The sequence below is a fragment of the Genypterus blacodes genome, unplaced genomic scaffold, assembly GCF_046128005.1.
Source record: "Genypterus blacodes isolate CSIRO-AG114 ecotype Tasmania unplaced genomic scaffold, CSIRO-AGI_Gbla_v1 ptg000019l_1, whole genome shotgun sequence".
Taxonomy (NCBI): Eukaryota; Metazoa; Chordata; class Actinopteri; order Ophidiiformes; family Ophidiidae; genus Genypterus; species Genypterus blacodes.
In genome coordinates, this window is record NW_027466832.1 from 1,887,828 (window position 1) to 1,902,700 (window position 14,873).

The 14,873-nt window shown below is 40.5% G+C and overlaps 1 protein-coding gene across 7 annotated transcripts in view; it reads right to left on the reverse strand.

Moving 5' to 3' along the window:
- Positions 1-14,873, reverse strand: part of szt2 (SZT2 subunit of KICSTOR complex) — an 88,664-nt gene that overhangs the window by 18,664 nt on the left and 55,127 nt on the right. For 6 of the 7 annotated variants that reach the window (XM_076141562.1, XM_076141563.1, XM_076141565.1 and 3 more), the window contains 10 exons: positions 14,431-14,604; positions 13,595-13,795; positions 13,235-13,434; positions 11,857-12,017; positions 11,367-11,464; positions 11,097-11,229; positions 10,364-10,494; positions 9,137-9,184; positions 5,503-5,624; positions 4,771-4,956 (listed from right to left, as the gene is read on the reverse strand). In XM_076141562.1, the coding sequence (XP_075997677.1) occupies positions 4,771-4,956; positions 5,503-5,624; positions 9,137-9,184; positions 10,364-10,494; positions 11,097-11,229; positions 11,367-11,464; positions 11,857-12,017; positions 13,235-13,434; positions 13,595-13,795; positions 14,431-14,604 (1,454 nt within the window). The remainder of the gene's footprint in view (positions 1-4,770; positions 4,957-5,502; positions 5,625-9,136; positions 9,185-10,363; positions 10,495-11,096; positions 11,230-11,366; positions 11,465-11,856; positions 12,018-13,234; positions 13,435-13,594; positions 13,796-14,430; positions 14,605-14,873) is intronic. The other variant, XM_076141564.1, reaches the window with a different exon arrangement.

Consider the following 14,873-nt stretch of genomic DNA (forward strand, 5'->3'; position numbering starts at 1 on the left):
GCTAGGCTTACCACAAGAAGAATACCATCCTCGTGGTCAAGCATGAAAGTGGGTCATTGATGATGTGGGGCTGTTTTTCTTTGGCAGGAACTGGCAATCTTGATTGCGTACCTGGCATCATGGATTCCCACAAATACCAGGCCATTTTAAAGAGAAACTTGATGCCTTCTATTGACAAATTAAACCTTGGGGGTGGCAGTAGCTCAGTCCATAGGGATTCAGCTTGGGAACCGGAGGGTCGCCGGTTCGAGTCCCGTATGGACCAAGTAAGTGGACTGGTAGCTGGTGAGTTGCCAGTTTGCCTCCAGGGCACTGCCGAGGCGCCCCTGAGCAAGGCAACCAACTGCTCTTCGGGCGCCGAAAAATGGCTGCCCTGCACCCCCTCTGTAGTGCATGTGTTTGTGAAGTCTGAAGCTGCAGGTTGAGCACATCGAGATGGCTCGTGATGTCACAGAGAATGCACTCGCAGAGCATTCTGGGATGTGTAGTATTAGCGGTGTATGCGCTATAAATCGGCGGGCCGGCTCTAATAGACATTTGAAATTATCTCGGCCCGCGGGCCTGAGTTTGACACCCCTGTCATAGGGTAAATACAGTTTTTTTTTGTGTGTGTGTGTGTGTGTGTGTGTGTGTGTGTGTACATACTCAGTATATACAGTATTTTCATGTAGATGAAGTGGTAGATACATCATCTACCCTGGTTCATGCTGAGAGGAACTCTTGGCAGAGCAGTTCAGGGCCTAGATGCCTCAGTGTGGCTGCATCGCGTTCACAGGCTGGAGGGTCAAACTGTGTACTGGTGCTTATCAGATGATGACAGATGATGCTCTGTTCGGGCAAATTTTCTGCTGCTCTGATTCTGCCTTCTGTCCCCATTCATTAGTGCCACAGTGATTAAGAGTGCAGTCATCTGAGGGAAAGGAAAAGTTTGGTTGTGTTGTTTTTGCTTTCAGCCTGTATTTTGCTATAGGGGAAAGGATAAAACAGCATCCCCCATTATTCTATAATAAATCACTGCTGCTGCTCATATTTCTGTATCATTACTATACTATAATCTATTTCTTGCATCCAATGACGGCAAATACGTAAGATAAACTATAGTCAGAATTAAAAGCAATGATGCGTGCCCCTGCAGAACGAAGAGAGAAAAGAAGAGAGAAAACTATGGTGTGTGCCTCTTTTATCACTCTCATCCCACCCCAACACATGTTTTGTTGACTTTTTGTTCAGGGGTCCAAGTGCTCTCTGAGTTGTCAAGCAGCTACGTCACAAAAAATCTCCAGTCTGCCCTCACCAACTCCCTGGTCTCCGAATTTCTGAGCAACGAATTAACTACTACACGTGTCTTATTAAGCTGTTTTCCTGAGCCTGTGACCATAATGTTGTGTTAGTTACACTTTGCATGTACGCCGTCTATCTCTTTTTCTCTCTTTTGCGTGAAATGAGGGACTCCCCAGTTTCTGCTCGGATCAGACCGATGTGCATTTAAACTTTCCCCCATGTACTGCCAGTTCCTTTTTGTGTCCTCGCGTTCACAAGGCCTGCGCATCATTGGAATTTCTGGGAATACGTTTTTCTGTGCAGCAGGGAGGCCTACATTCTTTTTGTATCTAGACAGGACTAGATACATTTCTGTACAAATTCTGTCTCCACCTTGAGACGTGATATTATGTCACTACTGGGCCACCTAAAGTTCGCCATGCACATCATAACCCAGGGCAATTCCTTAATTTCTCATCTTCTCACCCTAGCCCCCTCCGTTGAGACCCTCAGTGACTCTGTAATGCTGGACGACGGATGCCAATCAGTGTCTGGGCACAGTTGTTAAAATTTGAACGGTATCTCTTTCTTTTAGAAGAAGAAGAAGAAAACCCTTTTTAATCGCAGCGTTGAGACATTTTTATATTCAGAATACATGCATTTTTTCAAATATTTCAAGCAGTTTTATACAACACACAATGCAAATCACACACACACACACACCTCCAACTGTGCACCCCTCGTACACACATGCACCGAGGGGGGCACCGCAGGCAACCCTTCGGTTCCCAAGCCGAGTACCCTATGGACTGAGCCACTGCCGTCCCAAAGGTTTTAGAACAGGGCTAGGCTTTAGCACCCTGTCGTTCTCACTGTTACGACTATATCCAATAGTCATAGACAGTGTCATTTGGGGCGCTTCCTGGTCATGCAAACACGTCAGTTTTTGCTACAATACAGGCACAGTCTCAATTATAAACACAGGGCACTCGATATCGTCCCTCACTACCTATTCTTTCCAACATCCATATTCCAGGTAATTCTAACTGCATTACCGACTCTGTCATGATTCCAGTTTCAGCAACTTCGCCTCTGCTCGTCCGCCAGCGACCCAGTGTGCATCCCTGTCAGCTCTCAACCTAGATTAAACTTGTTCAATTCCCTTTTCACTTCAGCACACCAGTATATGAGGGGAGGCAGTGGCTCAGTGGGTAGAGCTTCCGCTTGGGAACCGGAGGGTCGCTGGTTCGAGCCCCTGCCGAGGTGCCCCTGAGCAAGGCACCGAACCTTCAATTGCTCCCCCCTCTGCGAAGGGTGGTAATGTGATGTAAGTTGCTTTGGATAAAAGCGTCTGCCAAATGCTTGTAATGTAATGTAATGTAATATGAGAATGGGTCTAGTTGCATCGACCATCAAATCTTACGACTTCACAAGGTCTCTATTCTGCAATTTTTCTTCCTCTCACAACATTGTGTTTTTTCTGGTACACATCTCAGCCATCTGCGTATTCATAGGGCTGAATTATATTCCTGAGCGTACACGTTCACATACAGCTGCAGACATGTTCACTGACAGAGGACGCAAAAGAGTCTTCTTGGAGGATGCGTTCCACACATGCGCAGTAGATTTAATGTATTTCAACAGAATCAGACATATTCCGATTTTTTTTTATGGTAGGCTGTTTTAACATTTCATAGCTAGACTGGATATGTATTGCAGATATATGTACTTTAATTCTTCTAAGTCAAAAGGTCTAAGTCTAAGTCTAAGTCAGGAGCCTCAGTAGCGTGTGGAAGAACCATACACAGCCACAACAGCCTGGCACCATCCTCCAAGATGACAATGCTCACCCCCACAGAGTGGGGTTTATCAGAGACCACCTCCAGAATTTGGGAGTAGAGAGAATGGAATGGCCTGCCAACAGTCCTGACCTCAACCCAATTGAACACTTGTGGGATCAGCTGGGGCGTGCTGTTTGTGCTAGAGTGACCAACACAACCACGTTGGCTGACTTGCGACAAATCCTGGTTGAGGAGTGGAATGCCATCCCACAGCAGTGTGTGACCAGGCTGGTGACCAGCATGAGGAGCAGGCTGGTAAGGTTCTTCCACACGCTACTGAGGCTCCTGACTGTTTGTTAATTGAATAAATTGTAAAATTGCCAATATGTCTTCTTTCTTCCTTGTTACTGATAGACTTCAATCATCCAATCCACCAAACAACACCAAACAAGAGTCAATAGCAACAGCAGAATAAGCTGTTTGACATTGGCAGAGAAGATTTGGCAAATTTTTCATGAGCGCAACCCACATACTCAGCTGTGCTGCTCATCCCACAGATCCATGCTCCTTACAAATGGGGAACCATTTAAAAGGGAACTAAACAGGCTTTCCAACAGTATAAAATGTATTGCCAAGAAGCATTGTTACAACAGAGAAATAATCTACCAAACACAAACTTTTAGTTCGATGATTATATACAGTATATATAACCTATATTCATTCATTCAGAATCAGTGAATCCACAACAACCACAAACCGGGAGCTGCCTACTTCCACCATCAAACTAATGGGCAGATGGTCTCTGCAGCATTTGCCTTGCCATCTGCATAAGTACGGACGAATTGCTTGGGACAACCCAGTCTTCAAATGAAAAAAAGTCTTAATGTTGTTTTGTTACACGAGCAGCACGACAACTATACAATATATAAACCTGCCCCTCTTGCACTATGTAAAGAACATTACCTGTCAGTAAAGGTGTACATTGTATACAGGAGATTGGCTCTAGCTTCGTAATTTTAGTGAATTCTTGCTTTATTTTTATCATTATCTATTGTTCCTGTTTTGTGACTTGTTCTCTGACACGTTTCCTTTGTGATTCATACAGTATCCCATCTTCCTATCCATCCAGCCTAAACCAATCTATAGTAATCCCTGCTCCTTCCATATTTACACAAGAAACAGTGTGTTAAGCCAAGGGCAACACCATAATGTTCCTTATCCAGATAGCATATAAGGGTGGAGGTAATAATCTCTTAACGGTGGGACGGATACTGAAACTGCTGATGAGGAATACACTCAAATTTCTCTGTGGGATACAACAGCTGCATGAGAACAGCCCCGGGACCTGCTGCCTCTTACAGTGCTGCGAATCCAGATGGTCTTTCTCCACAACTGACCCAAATCCCAACCGTCATTTCTGACTAGCTCTATCAGATGGCGTGACATTTGTTGTTTATTGACAATAAGGATGTGTGCCACAGAAGAGCACAGTGTCTGAATGTCACAACAATCTATGATAAATTGCTTCTTTGAAATCTTTCCTCACGTTACTGCTAGGGCTACAAAAAAAAAAAACTATCCTTGTGACCTACGGCGGAATAAATTGAAAATGATGAATTTGAGCAAATCCCTATAAGACGTAGTTTTGAGGCCTTTCTCACCCTGTTCCATTATTGCTATGGTAGTGACTTATTGACCGGCTATGTCTTTTTTTGAAACTTTGTTTTACCTGTTTGGAGTCCATTTCATGCACAGGTGCATCAGCAAAGCAGTAGTGATGAAAGAGGCCCATCTTCTGGTTGAGTAAACAGTGCACAACATGAGCTCTTGCATTCTGCCACTTGACAAGGCGGACCAGTTCACGGTTCAGAGATGCTCCGAGGTCCACCGACCAGTTGTAGCTGTACAGCGTCACCTAGCGCATAGAGATCTTACATTAATTATCTATATAGTGAAAATAAGTGCAGAGTATTTATTAGCCAAGCTGATAAATTCCGACCCACAATGTTTGAATAGCAAACACTGAAAGACCTGGTTTTGATATAATATGAAACAAGTGCGACTGAACAGGCATGAATGTTGTGTAAAAGAACATTTTGTTCAGATGTTCAAAACGACATAAAATGTGAGCAATTAAAACTTCAAATTGATCATATACATTTAAAAAATTCTAGTCTACTGTAGGTCCACAGGCACCACTGTTGTAGTAATAAACACAGTTTGCCCTTTTTCAAATAACCAAATCCCTTGTTTGCCATTTAGATCTTAAATAAAAAAATGTAGTGCAATAAGTGAAGGAAGTTCTAAATCTGCAGTATTTAATATAACTAACTGGTGGTTACTGCTTCTGACACACTAGCTGAATAATTCTACATGTAGTCGTAATATTATCAGAACACCCTCTTGTTGTCTGAAAAGCCTGAGTCACTTCAAGGGTTAACGGCTTAGAGCACAGGCTCACCTTCTTGTCCAGGATGGTGAAGAAGACGAACCTTTGGCGGGGAGCCATTCCTGCCACAGCTGGGTTGGGACTAAACCCATCACTCTGCTCCAGGGCCTCAAAGCGCTGGAAGCCCTTATGAGCTGGACAGAGGAAGGGGGAACTTACTGAGATGACAAGTCAACCTCAACCAAAGATGCACAACATGCAGAACAATCCCTCTAACAAACACTCACACAAGTCAGGATAGGTTTATCATCTGTTCCGTGTCTTTACATTATGACTATGACTTATTTTGATGTATAATGTAAGATATGGAAGTATGTTAAAGAAGAAAAGGGAAAAGGAAATATACATCAACAAAAGATAAGCAGACAGAGGCAAGTTACTTTTTTGCATTCCTTCATAAATCACTAGATTGTTTTTGCACAGACACCTAAATGTCATACATATGAACTGAACCCTAATTCTGTTTAGGAGGCATATTCGTAGATTAGAGGCAGTGAAAGCTAAGTACTAATTTGATGTTCTGATGCCCAATGTGTGTGAATGGATGATGAAAGCAGAAGATGACAGTGAGGTATTGGTCAATATCAGACATGGGTCAAATACTTTGACAAACTATTTTTTGTCCTGCTTAAATTGTCTTTGTGGGTAATAACAATTAGAATCAGACAAAAAGTATCCAAATAGAGAATAAAAGCAGTTAGATCTTATAATGATAATGTAATATGATCTTAGATCTTATACTGATAATAATCTTTGCAGACTTTGTTGTTTAATTTTGACAACTTAAACATTTTTTTTCAGCACTTGGAGCAAAGAACACAAATACTGAATATCTACACTTGAGTATTTGCTATTATGTTTTATGTTCATTTAGTTTAGTAAATAGGCTCAACACGATGTTACATCTTTTCCAATCGCAATAAGATGGCGATTTTACAAAAACAAATGACTTTCAGAAACTTAAGGGCAGAACTAGGTCACTTACACTAGGCTGTAGTGTAGTCCATCAACAGCACAAAGATAAGAGTAATGGCTTGTAAAATCTTTCGTTAGGCACTAAAGGCTATAGGGCTACTTTCCCTTAAAAGGCCCTGTATATATTTCTGCAAGAAAGTTACTTCATGTTATAGTACATGCAGCGAACTGTACAGTAGCTTTAAGAGGCTTTAAGATGTGTTCCATGGATGCAGTCAATGGTCCATTAAAAGACCTATGGACCTTGTAATTGAATGCCATTTTCAAAATCCTACAATGCTAGTGCCATATACTTCATATATTTAAATGAGTATTGATGCATTTCTTTATAAACATTGAGTCACATTATATGATATTGAGATAACATTTGTTGTGACATGTTGTGAAATAAAGTTGAATTGAAAAAGTTTAGATTTAGATTCTCCAAAGAGCAAGTTAGTGGAACTCTAAACATTATTCCATGTTCGCCCTTTATTGTGATTCATACAAAAGGCACTAATTACACCCAGAATGTCTTTCTCCCAATCCATCCAAAGACATGAAAAAAAATTATTTCTTCAGTATCATGCTGGATTTGTTACTTATCTCTGTGTGTGTGTGTGTGCTTGTGTTCTCCCTTATTTGGACGTAAAAAATATTTTATTTTATTTCTATTACACGATTTGTTAAGTTAAGTTCAGATTTAGATTGGAATATTTTATTCTTAAGCATTTTAATTTACATAATGAAGTGACAAGTATGAGTTTTACACGTATACTTGTATTTGCTGGAACTAGTGTCATCGATCCTACAAGTCTGATCCATCAACTCCTCCCGTGTCAGAAGAACACACTACAAACAAACAAAAATGTTTTCAAGGGTGACCCATGTCACAGAATGATTGTTTGTGATCTCTACAGTTCCCTGGCTCCCTATATGGCAGAGCTACTTTTTCGGCCAGGGACATATTTATTCACTTTAGGTGACAGGAAAACCTTTAGTTTTTTACTTAATGCACAAGGTGGGCAAAGACACATGTGTAGGGAACCCAATGTTAAATCTTGGGCGGAATATTACAAAGAAAAGAATCAATGTTTAATTTTCCACACAGTGATGTTAAATAGATTATTGAGGTCAGTCTCCAAGGAAAGCAAATGGGGACAGGAACTAAATGTTACCGGCGTGTGATAATTTCATTACGATCAACTAGCAGACGCTTTTATCCAAAGCGACTTACATTACATTACCACCCATTACAGATGGGGGAGCAATTGAGAGTTTGGTGCCTTGCTCAGGGGCACCTCGGCAGGGACTTGAACTGGCGACCCTCCGGTTCCAAAGCGAATGCTCTACCCACTGAGCTACTGCCGCCCTCAATGGACCATAATCTCCTTGCTATGATAAAAACATCAACTCGTCTCTGGACAGAATTTATCCGAACATCCATTCACCTCCATCTTACCAAGAATTGGAATAACGATACCTTTATGGACATTTTTCCACTGAAAAATAATTCAGGATTCCAAATATTTCCAGTTTCCGTTTTTTGGAGCAAGACTATAATATTGCAAAAAGTGATGTCGTGAAAATATATCAATAAGACCAAGAGCAGTTGTGTTATCATATTCTCTCAATTTCTTGTCATTTTGTTCCACACACGAACATCCCTCTTCTTCCCCAGCACCTTCTCCACAGGGTACAGGGTACAGAAATCATGAAGAATGAAATCTGTCAATTTTTGAGAAATTTACAATAGATCAACACTGCCTCCTTTGGAATTTTCATGTCATGCTATGTGTCCTGCCATCTTCAGTGATTAACTTTGTGTATTCATACTGTATGTAGATAAATGAGTTTGTGTTACAATTAATTGTTTTTAGGAAGTGAGTGAATGACTGGCTGAATAATTTTATTCACATTGAGAATAGTCCATTTATCAAATAATTAGAAAGATTAACAGAGATCTTATCTATAATACAGACAATTTACGTCAAATAACTGTTTTGTAGTATTTGTAGTTATTACGTCGAATAAGTTGGTAACATCTGCAAACCTGATCAGCAGCAACTTTCAAGATCCCTTCTGAGAGCTCACCTGCATCTTGTGAACCACACCAGTTACCAAAACAAGCTTTGACAACCAACTCTTGTAACATCCATGGAAACCTTCGTCTTCTGGTTTTACCTGCAAATCTCGCTAGCTATTGATCCTTGCCGGGTCAGTAGAGTGAGAGAGTTCTGTCAACCCCCTCACCAGCTGTGCTGTGGTCAGAGGACAACATTTCAGCAATACAGGTTTTGTGACCAACTGCATGAAATACTGGACCTCCAGAGATGATCTAAGGCCGGGGTGGCAAACCAGTCCAGCTCCAGGAGCCACAATAATATCGAACACCATTATGAAGAGCCACACTGTTACCAGACCATCAATGGCATTAAATGTTTAAACACAACATAAGAGTCATAGAGAAGAGGTGACGGAGAATAAATCAGGAGAGCAAGGTGCCAATGGAGTGCATTCTTGAGACAAGGAAGGAGTTGATGGGTCAAACTTCAAGGATCGATTACACTGGTAAGATGGAGCAAAGAGGAGTTTTTGCGTAAAATTCCAAACTATACATTTATCACCAGAATAACAGCTAATTAAACATCCCATCAGCATCAATCAGTGTGCAGCTGAAAGACAAACTTACGTGTGAACCTATTTAGCACTGGCGTGTTTTCCTCATCTGAACTGTCTTCTGTAGGTAAACAGAGATGGTACAAACACAGAGCTTGACACAAACTGATCAAAGCCAGACACTTAGAAAAATAACAAGTATGTTAGACAGTTGATAGCATGGACAAAGAAACAAAGCGAGAAGGGGCATGTTGGAAGCTCAGACACACGCATCTTCCACTACATTTATCATTATCAAACAAGTGTTGATAATATGCTGCTCACATTTTATTCACTCAACAATAACTCATTTTAGCCAATGTCTTTTTTGTTTCACTCTTATTTCGACTAGTTGCCGCATGGAAACCTCATGCTATTATGGTGAAATGTATAATTTCCATCATCTACGTACATATTACCAAAACTGATTTTCTAACCCTGACAAAATGTCATCAAGGAATAAAATTCTATTAATTTTGATAATTGGAAATTCATAATGTTATGACTTTAAAAATAAATCAAAGTTTTCTTATCTAGGTATTAATTAAATGAAATGAAATTAAATTAAAATTGAATAAAATTAAATGCTAATTTTTTTTCCACACTTCGAGAAATCTTTCATTTAAAAAAGCAGGTGAAATTACAAATGTGTTAATATAAATAGTGATTAATAAAATGGAATAGCTAAAATACAATGAATCACAGTTAGTATAGTATTTTAGATTTTAATTTAATAGTTTTATATTATAAGCTCTTGTGCTATCACATGCAGAAAATGAATGGAAATCTGTTTAAGTTCTTTTTGTTTGTTTTTTTATCTGTTATTTTGGTGAAAACCCTCAAAATATTCCTTAGTTAATGAAAATCTCTTCTGGAACCCGCACTCTGTTAATTTATCCCACTGACAATGTAAGGGGAGTCACTGTGGAAGTATTTCTGACAAATGGAAAAGTGAAACAATGTGAATATCAGAACAAACGGTAATAAGAGAGTTGCAATTTCTGTTTCCTTGTGGACAATGACAGAGACATTAGATTAACATTTTTCGAATTCTTTGGATATATTAGTCACCAGACTCAATTTCAATTTTGGAAGGATTGTCACAATTGCGGATGTGGAGTTTAAATGCTGAATGTAATGATGAAGCAAGTTCACTGAGCTGGAAAATCATTTTGTCCCCATTACTGACTCCATACATACTGAATCCGCTAAGCAGGACCAGCAGTTCAACAGTAGTTGAATGTGAATGGTTTACAGTTACCTAGCTCTGTGCTGCAGTGCCATTGATGGAAATTCCGTCCAATGAGAATGAAGGTCCTTGCAGCGTCTGGAACTTGGCTGAGATTCTGGTTCAGTGGCACTGGTACAAAGATGTCTCCAGCTGGGGGGCAGCTACAAACATTAAACGGATAGTTAGTATTTAGACTGATGTTTCTGAATTGGTGTTATTGTGTTTTTTACCCTTTTGCACAACAGGACATTTTTCAGAATTTAAAGAGCTTTGGTCCAAGCTTGTTACAGAGAGATTCAGCATTTACCTAGAGCCTGGAATCACTCATAATGCAAAGCAATGTCAAAAAAAAAAGTTTAAAACTCCCAAAAAGGGAGAGGGGAAAAAAATCAACAATGGCAATTCATGTGTTGTACGGTATCATGGTTGAGTGTCCATAATGGTATACCAGCGCCATCCGTGCTGTTATACCATTATGGACACTCAACCATGATAGTAGCATGGTCCCTCAGGATGAGAATGCACGTTGTGTTGCATAAATGACACAGCAGTCACAGAGTACACCTCACTTGTGCAAACTTCCTTGATATTCCCTGTATTCAAAGTGTGTTGGAAATGTGAGCAAGGAAGTCCCTGAAGGAAAGGCACATCGTTCTTAATCCAGATAGTTTCATGTATAGTAGTTTGAAAGAGAAGAACTGAATAGATGAATGCATGACCATGGGAGTGAATGATCATTCCAGACTGAGCAGAAAGCACCCACCTTGTCTTTTCAAACACCTTCACTGTTGTATCACTTGCCAGAGAACTGACCAGATTGACAATCTCGGCCAAGATGGATGGCAGCAGGAACTGTGAGGCAATGTCAGCTGTGCACTGCTGAATGGAGGGGCAGCCTATTTAACCAGTAGTCCGGCCGTAACAGAAAAGCAGAGGCACAGTTAATATCAAAGATCTCATTATTTTCTCATTTCAAAAACTTTTTTTTTTAACCCTCTGACACAGCTGAGAAGAACACAGAGTATAAACTGACCAAGTTTAGCCATATAGGTGATCCATGACTGGTAAGTGAACTGGTAGACTGGGTGGAGAGTTCCAATATCTCCCTCCTCCAACTGAGACACCTGCCTTCTGTTCAGCCACAACACAAGACAACACCCTCATTAAAATCAAATAAGATATATATGTATAGCCCAATACCACATACCATGTCTCAAAGGCCAAGGCAAGGAAAACTCCCAAAAACCTAAATGCCTTGAGAGAAAACCCTGGGAGAGGCAATAAAAAGAGACCCTTCCTCTCCACAGGTTTGGGATACTTATAAATTACATTCAAAGTGTAGTGGGAAAAAAAGTCTTCATTTAAAGATGGCAATAGAATTTGCCTTTTTGATTCTGTCTTGGTTTTTGGGAAAGTGAGCAAGCAACAGATCTTGGAAGTGGGCAGGAACATTGTTAAATAGTTATACGATTAGAGTGGTGTCAATAATACAGTTTGATAATCTGGTAGGTTTTGTTCCAAACCTCTGGGCCTGCTCATGTTCCGCAGCCTTCTCTTGGCTCCACTGCTGTTTAACATTCTCTGTCTTGTGTCGCCTTCGAGCTGCTCGGCCCTCTTCCCCCTTTTCTTGAACTATGTCGTCCGTTGTCTTTGGGCTGCCCAGTTCAGATGAATCTGGTTTGCTCTGCAAAAACACAGAAGAAACCTTAGTCCCTTTTCAATCACAAATAACATCCATTTTGCTAATGACTCTGCTAATGGCTTCAGTCAGTAAATAGTTCAAAGGTCTGCCTGAAAGCATTCATATGTTTCCATAGTAACCCGTTTGATCCCCTTTCATCAGTAAAGTACAAATACTAACCAAACCAGAAATCCAAAACACTATAAAATATAAAAAGGTAAAAGACAAGGCAAAACTATCTAAAAATCTGAAAGTGTTTCGAATTTTGAGAATCAATTTGCTATCCTGATGTCCTCACTATTTCTTTCAGTCTGAGGGACATCATTGCAAAACCTCTACTTCATTTACTTAGACATGGGAACAAGCAGCAGGGCATCATCTGAAGATATTGCCCAACACACTGGCTTGTGATGACTTCTACTATTACCTCAAATGTAGCTTGAAGCCAGATCCAGACATGCCTTAGAAGTGATCCATAAAACCGTCAAGCGATGCCTGAGCTGAGATCATTTGTTGTGACCACAGCGCAAAGCAACTAAATTGGCATTTCCATGATCTTCCATTATAACATAATAATATCTTATCTTATCTGCAGGTCACGACAGAAGGATCTGAGGTTCGGACCCCATTTGGAATGTTTATGAGACAACAAGTTAGCCAACTGTGGGGTTTGGGGGTCACAGAATAAGCATGGCTGGTGATGAACGCCACAACAACAGATGGTTACAGAACATATCTGGAAATAGGGCCGGCTGCAAATAACAGATTATTCATTTGTACAATAAAGGGACAGATTGCGTTAAAACCAGTGTCAAAACTCTAGGGGTAATAATGGACAGGTATCTTAGTTTCAGTGACCACATCAAATCTGTAATAAAAAAAAAAAGAATCTTTAATTTTGCACTTTCATACAATTATCTATTCTATCTAGTCTTCTTTTTAGCTTGTATTTTTTTGAGCCCTTTTTTTTTTTTTCTTTTATGTCGGTTTAGATGCTTCTTTTATTTTATTTTCTGTGAAGCAACATTGGATGACCTCTCTGTATGATAATGTGCTATACATATAAATTCACCTAGACTTCTGTCCTCTGTGGTTAGCTAGGTCTTAACCTGTTCACCCCCAATAAAGAACCGTATTACAGTTTTCAAAACAAAAGGTAGATTTTAAGTAGTGTACCATTTACCATTATAAAAGTTTTATGAACCTTTGGTGGAACTCACCAGTATATCCCAGAAGCTCCGGCGGGTGCTCTTGCCTGTGGGTGTGGTGGACTCAGGAGTGCTGATTCCAATCATGGGGGTGCTCCCTAAAGCCTGGGTTAAGGTGATGGGAGTAGGGCTGGTTTTACTGATGCGTGAGCCACTGCGCTGCCAGGGGCTATCCTTCACTGCTTTCACCTCTGCCAGAGGAAGCAAAAGTCCTGGAGATCCATGTAAGAAGAGGTGATCACGATCAAAATTGGTGACTACAAACATGTCGCACAAATAAATAATTTTAAATCCCTACCGACACAAATTTGTGATTTATTAAAAATGTCAGTCGGTAAACAAAGGAGCCTACAAATTTGGTGTTTGGCTTACCATCTTCTATCAAAGCTTTTGCAGAAGAGCAGAGGCCCCTCACACAAAGGGGATTGGGTAGGACTCTCAGCTCCATTATGACATCACAGAGTGCGTGACGTAGCGCCCCCTGCAACTTATCACTGAGCTGTAGTGGGCTGACGTTGCCTTGCTCCCAGATGTCAAACCGGACACAAAGCTGTGGCTCTGTCAAAAGACCAGCTGATAGAGAGATATTGTGTTTTAGTGTATATAATCTTATATATGGGCAGTTATTAATGATCACAACAAATGTAAAGTTATGAAACAGGATGACAGCATTAGTGTGGCTATGGAACTATTTGATTTGAAAACAAATAGATAAAACAATAACAACAAAAGAAAGAAACTTCATACAATAATGAAATACTGTATGAAGGATGTTACTGGTATAACAATGGGCTTTCTAGTGGGGAAATATAAGCTATCAATAACTCGCATTTGAACAACAGGAGAAATTTGCGCAGCGGTTGAACCCAAACATTTTGTTGACGGCGGCGATTCAAAATTTGCATTGCGATCTGACGGGGGGATTAGAATCACAGTATAATTGTTAATGTGACATCATCGAAAGAGTGTCTCCCGGGCCAGATCAAACAGCCTCGCAGGCCTGAGGTTCCTCACCCCCTGCTCTAGGTGATGAATTGGTTGCAATTAACAGCAGTTTAGAAAATGGTGAATATGAAGTGGAGGAATGTGTGTGTTGCATTCCCACTACTGTACATAATACAGGGTTTTCTAAATAACTAGCACTGATCACTGGTGCTGGTTAGACTCTGGCTATATCTGCTCAGTGTTGTTGAGAAGAGTGTGTGTACCTGAGTAAAGATTCATGGTATCCACTTTGACCACATTTGTGAGCTCAGCAAAATGGTCTGGCTGAAGGGGAATGGTGCAGCTCTCCTGTCTGCTTAGAGCGGCAGAGTCCTGGGCAGGGACTTGAATGGGCCGACCTTGTTCATCCACAAATGACAGTGCAATGCAGGCAATACCTGAATACAGGGGAGGGAATTTCTTTGTTTGTTAAAAACTTTCTCCTGAGGCATAAATACTGCGACACATCAACATGAACATCATTAACAGTGTACCAATGAGGCAAACACATTGTGATCATATAATGATGGGGTTCCTTTCCAGCAGATCTATCACATTTGTCTTCTGAGATGGCAGTATAAATGCGAAGGCCTTGCAGATCCACACAGGCATTATCAATGATTTTGGCAGATTTCACCACTTTCCAAGCTGAAACTTATGCTGCTTT